The sequence below is a fragment of the Henckelia pumila genome, chromosome 4 (genome assembly GCF_033568475.1).
Source record: "Henckelia pumila isolate YLH828 chromosome 4, ASM3356847v2, whole genome shotgun sequence".
NCBI classification, from domain to species: Eukaryota; Viridiplantae; Streptophyta; class Magnoliopsida; order Lamiales; family Gesneriaceae; genus Henckelia; species Henckelia pumila.
This window is the reverse complement of record NC_133123.1, coordinates 114,084,019-114,095,755: the sequence shown is the minus strand read 5'-3', so window position 1 is coordinate 114,095,755 and position 11,737 is coordinate 114,084,019. Positions and strand designations below refer to the sequence as shown.

At 39.5% G+C, this 11,737-nt stretch overlaps 1 protein-coding gene across 1 annotated transcript; it reads right to left on the bottom strand.

The window, feature by feature from the left end:
* Nucleotides 1-4,619: 4,619 nt before the first annotated feature.
* LOC140861577 (uncharacterized) lies at nucleotides 4,620-6,094 on the bottom strand. The gene is made up of 4 exons (XM_073264600.1): nucleotides 5,867-6,094; nucleotides 5,632-5,739; nucleotides 5,287-5,517; nucleotides 4,620-5,189 (listed from the first exon to the last, which is right to left on the bottom strand). The coding sequence occupies exons 1-4, from the start codon at nucleotides 6,092-6,094 to the stop codon at nucleotides 4,620-4,622; spliced, it is 1,137 nt and encodes a 378-aa protein (XP_073120701.1).
* Between the last annotated feature and the right edge of the window lie 5,643 nt (nucleotides 6,095-11,737).

The following is an 11,737-nucleotide window of genomic DNA, read 5'->3' as shown; positions in this document are numbered from 1 at the left end:
CCAAATTATGCACGAGTTAATTTTTTCCATATCTGCGACATAAACGGACCCCGGACATGGTTCGTGCCAATGTCCGTGTATTAAAAATTCCAGCCCAAACATTTTTCGAAGGTGCACGGACCCTCTTCCAGACGGTGCACAGGGTCCGTGCATTTTTCTATGGAACATCTCCAAAGTTGATGATACACGGACCCTATTCCAGATGGTACCCGGGGTCCGTGCATTATTTTTCTTCAAATCTCCATTGCTTCGAAGGTGCATGGACCCTCTTCCAAAGCATGCACAGGGTCCGTGCAATAAATTATCTTCAATCTTCTTGACCTCTTATGATTTTTCCGTGTCTTCTGGCCAAGTTCAAACGTGGCATTAAATTGTTTGACTTTTTCTTCAATATTCAAGTCTTCTAAAATCTTAGTCAAACCTACAAACACAGAAAATATGACGATTTAAGCGCAAAACTCGGAATACAAATACCAAATAAGCACGAATACGAAAAAATAAAGTGTTAAATAACCTATAAAATTCGTGCTTATCAAATCCCCCACACTTAGCTTTTGTTCTTCCTCGAACAAATCAGAAGAAATTAGAAATGAAAAATATCAATAATTTACAACACAGAGTGGCACAATCAAAACCTTTCAATCTACCAAATCTCGCCACACCCAGTCAAAACCTCATACGTCAAAAATCACAAGCCTCACTTTCGTCACAATTCAAAACTTGAACACTACCCAGAAAAGATCAACAGAATGAGACGTGTGTAGTGTGAGTGTCAGAACTTATACTCCTCAAAAGTTTTTCGGTTTAAGGATCTCTCATGTTTATTCATCATTTTTTTTCTTTTTTTCAATGCCCCATATTTTATCCGCAAACTTAGCTACAACTTTGATAGGATTAGGATTTAAATCCTATCGTCTATAGCCCAGATGGAGCTTTAACCCCATTTCATCCGAAAACTTAGCCTTGAATTTGGTGATTAGGATTTCAATCCCTTATCCATGGCCCGGATGGAGTTGTTATCTCTTTTTTTTTTCTTTTTTTTTTCTAAGAGAATACCTTTTACCAATTCACAACTAACTTGCATAAGTCTGACAAAAGTGCATGAAAGATGTATCATAAAGTCAATGCAAAACTAGTTCATATCAAAGTCTCTCCTTGTAAGTACAACTAATCTCATTCAGTTCTAGGCACATAACAATTTCTCAGGCGATCAAAAATCTAGCAAACTAATTGGTATGTTATGTAAACCACAAGTGCAGTGCCTCAAAAGATACTCATCGCGCTGTTTAAAATTTTTTTAATTTTTTTGCTAAGTGATATGAAACAGAATGCAATGAACCTACCCTCTCCCCCCCCCCCCCCCCACACACACACACTTAGAATGCGATAGTGTCCTCAGTGTTAAGCTAATAGAAAAATAAAGCAAGACAAATAGCAATAGCAAAAACACTTCCCTGAAAAATGTCGACGAGCATGCAAACACAATGAGCGGGTGGCAGCCTAAGCATATAAACCAACAAAACCAACCATAACGTGTAAAATAGAAAAAATAAGCACACAAGAACATAATTAAGCTTCCAAACTAAATTCAACATGAATAAGAACCACTGAGGGAATAACCACAATATCCATTAAAACAACACCAACTAATAAAAGTGATAGAGTGCAACAACAGTTAAGACACACGACATAACTAAAATAGGCTAGAGTATCCACAAAACATGCCAAAAGAGATGCTACCCAGCAAATAAACTCTAAAAGACATATAGTTCAAAACCCATAACAAAATACCCAAAATATCCAAAAGAACCACAGCATAAAATAACTCTAAACTACTCCTCCTCCGAAGCAAAAGCTGACTCGACAAACTCATCCAGGGCCGAACGATCAAAGGGCGGCGCACGTATGTCAGTGGAGTAGGACTAGGAGGTGGCGTGATGCTTTAGTCGAGCCAGACGTGTGCGAAGATCATCCATGCAGTCAAATAGAGCAGAGAAGACGCAACGAGTGCCCCTCGAGCTCTGGCGTGTATAGGTGCACCGGCAGGATGATCAGCAGCCTGATCAAGGGGGGCTTCTTCTTGAACTCGAGCCTCTCGGGCTTCATCTTCAGCTATAGGTGGTGGGACTGGGGTATCTTATGCATGATAATGAGGGTTGCGGCTCGCAGGATTCTTATACCATCCACCCTGTCAAAATATAAAATACATATCAGTCATCGCATGTGTGGTGAGCACGTGCTTCGCCGCTGGTGCAAGAGAAGCCTCGCCAGTCAAATCGACGTCGCAAGAAGCGAAAATCCTCGAAACTGTAATGGCGAAAGGAGCATGCTACTTTGCATTCGGAGCACAAGCCAAGTGAGCGACAGTGCGCATATGTGTGATCAAAATCGTTGCCAATGGAATCGCAGTAATATCTCCCAACCCATACACCATCTTATCAATTAAATACATGTCCAGGTTGCACACCTCATTGTTCCCAGACTTTCCGAGGGATGATGCTTGCACAGATGAAGTAGCAGATGAGGTGATCAATCAAAGGGAGAGTGGTAGGGAGGATGCTGTAACGAGAACCCGTTCTGACCCTGCGGTAGGTGAGGCGCGACATAGCAAGGTTGAAATTGTAGGCAGGGTCAGACAGGATAGCATCGTATTGATTATACACCACAGGAGGGCCCTCATTAGGAATGTGCAGAAGCTGGGCCAGAAACTCACTCGCCACCTCGATGCGAACTCCCTTAACAAAAATCTGAATTGTTTGCATCCCTGTTTTGTCCTTGTCCTCAATATTGGCATAAAACTGCCACACCAACTTAGGAAAGTAATCACCCCTAATGTCTAAAATTGACCCCCAGCCAAACCTATCAAACTCCGCCCTTAGTGGTACCTGAGCATCAATAGTGGGATGGATCAATTTCTCAACAATCATACTATTCCCCTTCATCTTCTCGTACCACTGATAATTTTCCAAGGTAGTGAACCGAGTATCTTCAAAAGATGCCCCCTCACCGCTGCGAGAAGATGCAGCGCCTCCCCTCGCACGCTTACTAACAGATTTTCTTGGCGCCATAGCAAAATAATCAACAAATCCAGCAACACCTCTGCCGAAACTCCAACACAAACCAATCCAAACAACAATATATCCAATAAAACAATCACAACTACCACCACCTTCACAAAAATACAACCAACAACAGTGCAAATCAACTTCTATCAATATATCCAACCCAATAGTCACGACACCATAGCCACGAACAATAATCAACAACGACACCCAACTTCAATTCCCCATAACAATCTCCAAACGTGAACCACAACTCAAACTAAATCACAAGAATCACCCGCCGAATAGACTCTTCAACACATGCCAAGAAGCAAATCCCAGTAATATATTCAACACAACCCCACACTTATAACCAACAATTAATCAATATTTGTCACAGTAACAATAGAGAAGGCAAAGCCACGCTTACCCAAATAGAAGCAAAAAGAAGCGCCAGAAAGGGTTAGAGAAAAATAGGAGCAGGGGCGGCCGAATAGAAACAAGGCGGAGGCGGCCAGGTGAAGAGAAACCGAAACACAAAAATGAGACAGAGGTGGTGGCGGGCAAAACAGAGACGGCGATCAGAAGCCGAACCGGGGTTGCTGGGTGTAGGACGGCGGCATGGAGGTGTATACGGGTGAAGAATACGGAGGTGATAGTCGGAGGAGGACGAACGTGGTCTGGAGAGGGAGAAACGAGAGAGGAACGAATTTGGGGAATTAGGGATTGGAAGAGGAGAATCGCGATTCTGCAGATTTTAAACCCAAAAGTGAATTGCACGAACCCCGGATAAGGGTCCGTGTCTGGGTCCATGTGGCTTCGAATGGCTGAAAAAAATTGCAAACAATATGCTCGGACCCCGGATAAAGGTTCGTGTTTACATCCGCGTGCCCTCGCATTTTGCAAAAAAAAAATTCCGAGTGAAATATGCACGGACCCCGGAAACATGTCCGTGCCACCTCCGTGTAATGACGATTACGGTGATCAAAATACACGGACCCCAGACATTGGTCCGTGCAGGGGTCCGTGTATCTTCGCACTTGGACAAGAGTATGCATTTTAAATTTCCGGACCCAAGAACGGGGTCCGGATATGGTCCGTGCCACTTTTTTTTTTCAAAAATTTAAGCACGAAAAATGGCACCCAAAACTCACCTTTTTAATTCACATAACTTAATTTGCCTCTAAAATTTTCAGATAAAACATTCGAGCACGCAAGATGCACAAATGTAAAGAGGCTCCCATGAATGATATGATTCCCCACACTGCACACATTCTCCTCCTCAACCAATGATATATCAGCTTCAGTAAAATATCTGCACCCACCAAAATTCACTGAGATTAATGAAAGAAGAGACAAAAATAAAATAAACAATATAACAAAACAAAACCAAATAAATAAACAAAAGGAAAAGAAACTGGGTTGAAGCCCAGCAAGCGCTAAATTTATAGTCTATAGCCCGACTGTGCTTCCCTTTTAATTTGGATCTTGCAAATTCACGGTGATCTGCTCATCGACCACCTCGCCACCTCGATATACCTTAAGTCTATGGCCGTTCACTTGAAATTTTCCAGTAGCTTAGCTAGTGATTTCCACGGTGCCATATGGGAAGACTTGAGTAATCGTGTAAGGGCCTGACCAACGCGACCGCAACTTTCCTGGCATCAACTTCAAACAAGAATTATACAGTAATACCTGTTGTCCCACCTCAAATTCTCGATTCACAATATTCTGATCATGCCAGCATTTGGTCTTTTCTTTGTAAAGCTTGGCATTCTCATAAGCACCAAGCCGAAACTCTTCCAATTCTTGTAACTGCAGCAACGTCTCTTCATCTGTGGCTTTGACATCAAAGTTTAAAAATTTAGTAGCCCAATAAGCCTTATGTTCAAGTTCTACAGGCAAATGACATGATTTTCCATACACTAGACGAAATGGAGACATTCCAATTGGGGTTTTAAAAGCTGTACGATAAGCCCACAGTGCATCGTCGAGTTTACTAGACCATTCTTTCCTTGAAGCACCAACGGTCTTCTCCAGAATGCGTTTTATCTCTCTGTTCGACACCTCGACTTGACCACTGGTCTGAGGATGGTAAGGTGTTGCCACCTTATGCTTAACCCCATATTTAGCTAACAGACTGTCAAACTGATGGTTACAAAAATGAGTACCCCCATCACTGATAATTGCTCTAGGTGTGCCAAAACGTGAAAAAAATATTTTTCTTGAGAAACTGAATGACAACATTCGCATCATTATTTTTGCAAGCAATCGCCTCTACCCATTTAGACACATAGTCTACAGCAACCAGAATATATTTGTTCCCAAAAGAAACTGGGAACGGACCCATGAAATCTATTCCCCACACATCAAAAAGTTCACAAACCAAGATATTATTAAGTGGCATTTCGTATCTCCTATAGATATTACCAGTACGCTGACACTCATCACAGTTGGTTACATACTCATGCGCATCCTTAAACAAAGTGGGCCAATAAAAGCAGGATTGGAGTACTTTAGATGCGGTTCTAGTCGCACCAAAGTGACCTCCAGTTGGACCCTTATGACAATGAAATAAAATTTCACTTACCTCTTCCGTTGGAACACATCTCCTAATTATACCATCTGCGCATATTCTAAACAAGTAAGGATCTTCCCAAAAATAATATTTCAAGTCAGAAAAGAATTTCTTCTTTTGCTGATAAGTAAAATGCGGAGGTAGAAACTTACTTGAGAGGTAATTAACAAAATCAGCGAATAATATTGTTTCTCTGAGTGGGATTCTCCAGACGTGAAAGATGGTCCGCCACATGGTTCTCAGTGACCTTCCTATCGATGATCTCCAAGTCAAATTCCTGCAAGAGAAGAATCCAACGAATTAGTTTGGTCTTTGCATTTTTCTTATCCATCAAGTATTTCAAGGCCGAATGATCAGTGTGCACTATCACTTTGCTCCCTATTAAGTAAGATCTGAATTTATCCAGAGCAAAAACCACAGCGAGTAGCTCTTTTTCAGTTGTAGCATAATTTCGTTGGGCAGCTGATAGCGTCATACTGGCGTAGTAAATGACATGTATGCATCTGTCTCGCTTCTACCCCAAAACTGCTCCAAGAGCTGTGTCACTCGCATCACACATCACCTCAAAAGGTGATTCCCAATCAGGTGCTACAATCACCGGTGCAGTGATCAACTTTTTCTTCAGAATCTGAAAGGCTTGCACACACTCAGCAGAAAAATCAAATGGCACGTCTTTTATCAACAAATTAGTCATCGGCTTGTCGATGCTATAAAAATCCTTAATGAAATGCCTATAAAATCCAGCATGTCCTAAAAAATTACGCACTCCTTTTAGATTTGATGGTGGAGGAAGTTTTTCAATTACCTCAATTTTCGCTTTATCAACCTCAATTCCATTCTCAGAAATTTTATGTCCCAAAATTATTCCCTCTATCACCATAAAATGACATTTTTCCCAGTTCAATACTTTTTTTTTTACGGAGTCCCAGTTCAATACTAAATTGGACTCTTCACATCTTTTTAACACCTTAGACAAATTCAGCAAGCAAGCATCAAATGAAGAGCCAAACACTGAAAAATCATCCATGAATATTTCAATAAAATCCTCAATCATGTCATGGAAAATTGCCATCATGCAGCATTGGAAAGTAGCCGGTGCATTACAAAGACCAAATGACATTCGTTTATATGAAAAAGTCCCGTAAGGACATGTAAAAGTGGTTTTTTCTTGATCTTCAGGATCAATGGGAATTTGCATATAACCCGAATAGCCATCTAAGAAACAATAAAAAGGATGTCCGGCTAATATTTCCAATATTTTATAAATGAAGGGCAGGGGAAAATGATCTTCATGGGTTGCATCATTAAGTTTTCTATAGTCTATGCAAACACGCCAACCCGTAACAGTTCTAGTGGGAATTAACTCATTATTCTCATTTTTCACAATAGTGATCCCACCCTTTTTCGGAACAACCTGGACAGAACTAACCCACTTACTATCAGAGATGAGATAGATAATACCTACATCCAAAAGTTTTATTACCTTCTTCTTTACCACTTCTTGCATAGCAGGATTGAGTCTCCTTTGAGGTTGGGTTGATGTTTTGTGATCACTCCACCCAATGGCTTTGATATTATCCCTCAACACGCGAGTCAATTTTTGTTCCTCATCCCCTGTCAAAGTAGAAGAAACAATTACAGGCAGTTTATCATTATTAAGAAAAAATAAATATTTTAGATGCAAAGGGAGAGGTTTCATCTCAAGGATTGGGGCTTCTTCAACTGATGGCTTTAATGCTCTTGGAACATGTCCAAGCTCCCCAATCCTTTAGTTTACCATCCTTGAGAGTGGTTTGCCGACGTCCAAATATTGCATGCATTCCTCAATTTCCTCCTTATCCAATTTTTTTGGTGCTGGATGTGTCAAGCATACCTCCAAGGGATCTTCACAAATCAAGTCCTGCACATCACACTCAAAAAACCCATCAGTAGCATCAATTCTAAAATAGTTAGAAACATTGGATGGGTATTTCATAGAATGAAACACATTAAATACCACCCTCTCATCATTCAACCTTAGCACCAATTCACCCTTCTGGACATCTATCAAAGCTTTCCCATTGGCCAAAAATGGTCTACCCAAAATAAGATAATTTCACGATCCTCTTCCATATCCAAAACAACAAAGTCCACTGGAAAAATAAATTTATCGACCTTAACTAAGACATCCTCTACAATTCCCCTAGGATATTTAATTGATCTATCTGCTAACTGTAGGGAAATTGTAGTTGGTTTCACCTCACCAATTCCTAACTTCTGAAAACAAGAATATGACATCAAATTAATGCTTGCACCAAGATCACACAAAGCTTTGCTAAAAAATGAATTTCCTATGGTGCAAGGAATAGAGAAGCTACCAGGATCCTTAAACTTCGGAGGTAATTTATTTTGTAAAATTGCCGAACATTCCTCTGAAAGCTTAACAGTTTTAAAGTCCACCAATTTCCTCTTGTTTGATAAAATTTCTTTTAAAAATTTTGCATATGAAGGCATTTGAGCCAAAGCTTCTGCAAAAAGGGATATTAATATGCAACTTCTTAAAAATCTCTAAAAATTTTGAAAATTGCGTATCAAGTTGCAGTTGCTTTGCTCTTTGGAGAAAAAGGAGAGAATTTATATCAATATCAACATTTGAGTTCATAGACTTACCTTTCTCCCTCGAGTTCTCGCCTTGCTGCTTGTTTGATTCTTTCTCCTTTTTAGCTTTTTCAACATCAACATCCTCCTTCTTCACCTGTTCAGCTACTATGACTACATTGACGCCCTTTGGATTTTTTTTTCTGTGTCACTAGGAAGTGAGCCTAGCGCCCGTGTAGCGAACTGGTTTGCCAACTGACCCAATTGGGTTTCCACTCTTTGCATCATGGCATCATGATTCTGTCATCTCATCTCGTTCCCTGCTATGTACTTTGCAAGCATGTCTTCCAGATTTGACTTATTCTCAGATGGCTTGAAACCCGGCGGCATAGACTGTCCAGCACCTTGTGGAGGTCTAACTGTTTGCGCCTTTGTTGTGCAGGCTGCTGCGGTGGATTAAAATATTGAGGCTCGACATAATTTTCAGCCTGTTTCCACCCAAAATTTGGGTGACTTCTCCAACCCGGATTATATGAGAAACTGTATGGATTAAACTGCTGTCGCCCTTGGTTCCCCACATAATTCACTGAATCACTTTCAAAAACTGGTGGCCCATCAAAAAATGAATCTGGCATGAATGGAATGTCACTCGCTGATCCTTCAACTGCCTCAGTGCTTCCCTGGACTTGATTCACTTGCTTTGATGGTGCAGATTTATTTGCTTGCAGTTGAGATACTTGATGAGTCAGTCCATCAAGTTTTGCTGTAATTGCTGTCAAAGCATCCATTTCCAGAATCCAACTTTCTTTTCTCTCCTGCTGTCTTGCCAACCAAGATTGCTTTCAGCCATATTTGAAATGATTTCGAGTGCTACTGCAGGAGTTTTTCTATAGAGGCTGCCATTGGCAGCTGCATCAAGTATGGAACGCACAGATGAATCAACCCCGTAGTAGAAAGTCTCTACTTGTTGGCCTATGGAGAGATCGTGTACAGGACATACTCTCAACATCTTTTTAAATCTCGTCCATGCGACATTCAGTGATTCTCCTTTTTGCCTAAAAGACATGATTGCATTTTGCGGTTATGTAACTTTGGTTGGTGGAAAATACTTGTGCATGAAAACTTCAACCAGACCATCCCAAGTAGTAATTGATCCCTCTGGCAAATCTCGAAGCCACTAAATTGCTTCTCCTTGTAGAGAAAACGGAAATAGCCGCAGTAGAACAACATCAAAAGTCACTCCATTAAATTTGAAGGTGTCACAGATTGACAAGAATTGCTCCAGATGAGCATTCGGATCCTCAGAAGGCATCCCTCCAAATCTGACTTGCATTTGAATCATCTGGATAATGGATTGTTTAAGTTCAAGAGTGTTCGCTTGAACTACAGGGCGAACAATGTTGGATCTGTATCCTCCAACTAATGGCCGATGAAGGTTCATCAGAGTGCGGTTATTCTCTTCTTCAGCCATATCTTCAAACTCCTCTTCAGATTCAAACTCAAGAGCCAAGTTATTCTGCCTGCGATCTCTACGTATACGACGAAGAGTGCTTTCAATCTCCAAATCAAGTGGTATGAGGTCATCAGAATCTCGAGCACGGCTCATATAACATGAGATATACTCCTTAAAGAAATAAAACGCACAAATCAACCACTTGAACAAAAATTAAATAAAATAAAATAAAAACCTAGTCTCAAATAAATAATCAATCCTAATAGTAAACAAATAGTCCCCGGCAACGGCGCCAAAAACTTGATCGACGATTTCGGTTGGGAAAATTCTAGCAAGTGAACTAGGTCAAGTAATAATATAGTTGGAAAAAGTCCAAGTCGATCTCACAGAGACTAATGTTTAAATACTAAAATATAAATTATTCAAATTAATCTAGGCTAAATAAAATGAAGGATTTTTACGAATTATTTAACTAATGAAAATAAACTAAATTATTCTAAAGCAGAAGTTCAAATTAAATTAAATGAGCAGAAAAACTTTAAGACTGATTCAAATTTTAGGAAAATGACCAGGAACACACAACGGTACCAAACATTGATAATTGCCAGTATTGGATTTAATAAAGCAAGAATCATTCATATTCACGAAGAAATTTCCTTGTATAATTATTAATCTATTTCTAGAATTAATAATCCTATTTTCATTTAACAGTTCAATTATTTCTAATTGAATTTAATTAAACAAAAACGCATTCACGAGTTATGGAATTTCAGCTTTCGCCTAAAATCGCACACTGAAACCGAATACTATTTCTAGTCAGTTTAACCATGTGTTGATTAATATCTTGAAGCTAATTTCAATCTCTTCTTTTTCAAGTCCAGATCGAACAACAGACGTGCAATTAATTGGACAGATTAAAAGCAAGAATTACGCACAAATATTAATAAATAAATATTTCATAAATCAAAAATCAATCAATCCATGAACAAAAATCAAAAGTCTGGCCCTATCGTGGCCCCGGTCAAAAGACGACTACTCCATAATATAAAAACGAGACAAAATTCTCATGTTTGAATTCAACATAAATAAATCAGAAAAAGAAGAATAAAAAAAATTTCAGCGATGGTGCCGAATCTTGCTTGTGTTCTTCGTTTCTGCTCTCAGCCGTCAAATCTCCAATCTGGCAAAAGTTCATAAGTCCAAAGTCCCTCTCAATTAGGGCTTTATTCCCTTTTATATTTTTTTCTCTCAAAACCTTATTTTTCGTCCAAAATAATATCCAATATTGCCCAAAATAATCAGAGTTCCAAAATTTCCAAATTCTGCACGAGTTAATTTTTTCCATATCTGCGACATACATGGACCCGAGACATGGTCCGTGTATTAAAAATTCCAGCCCAAACATTTTTCGAAGGTGCACGAACCCTCTTCCAGACGGTGCACGGGGACCGTGCATTTTTCTGTGTTGAACTTCTACACAGTCGATGGTACACGGACCCCATTCCAGATGGTACCCGGGGTCCGTGCATTATTTTTCTTCAAATCTTCATTGCTTCGAAGGTGCACGGACCCTCTTCCAAAGCATGCACAGGGTCCGTGCAATAAATTCTCTTCAATCTTCTTGACCTCTTATGATTTTTTCGTGTCTTCCGGCCAAATTCCAACGTGGCATTGAATTGTTTGACTTTTTCTTCAATATTTAAGTCTTATAAAATCTTAGTCAAACCTACAAACACAGAAAATATGACGATTTAAACGCAAAACTCAAAATACAAATGCCAAATAAGCGCGAAGACATAATAAAGTGTCAAATAAGCTATAAAATTTGTGCTTATCAATTATCCTACATACATTTTTGAAATTTTTTTTTCAAATCATGTAATTTTAAATGTCATGTGTAACCCAACGTATAAAACTCGTGTACATGTAGCATTAGTCATATAGGAATAGATAACAATCGGATGTTGGTTAATACATGTATATATATATCACCCTATCTTGAGGGTGCTTCGTTAACAAATCTACTCGTCAAGAACAGCATGCATGCTCCACGTTTCTTTCATTAAAAACATTTCAAATAAATCACAA

Excerpts from the sequence above, each read along its gene's own strand:
- LOC140861577 (XM_073264600.1), bottom strand. The coding sequence starts at position 6,094 with ATGACGCTATCAGCTGCCCAACGAAATTATGCTACAACTGAAAAAGAG. Across the intron at positions 5,740-5,866 it reads TGGAGATCATCGATAGGAAG|CAAAAGAAGAAATTCTTTTC; the intron begins GTCACTGAGAAC and ends TTTACTTATCAG. Across the intron at positions 5,518-5,631 it reads GATGTGTTCCAACGGAAGAG|GATGCGCATGAGTATGTAAC; the intron begins GTAAGTGAAATT and ends ACTTTGTTTAAG.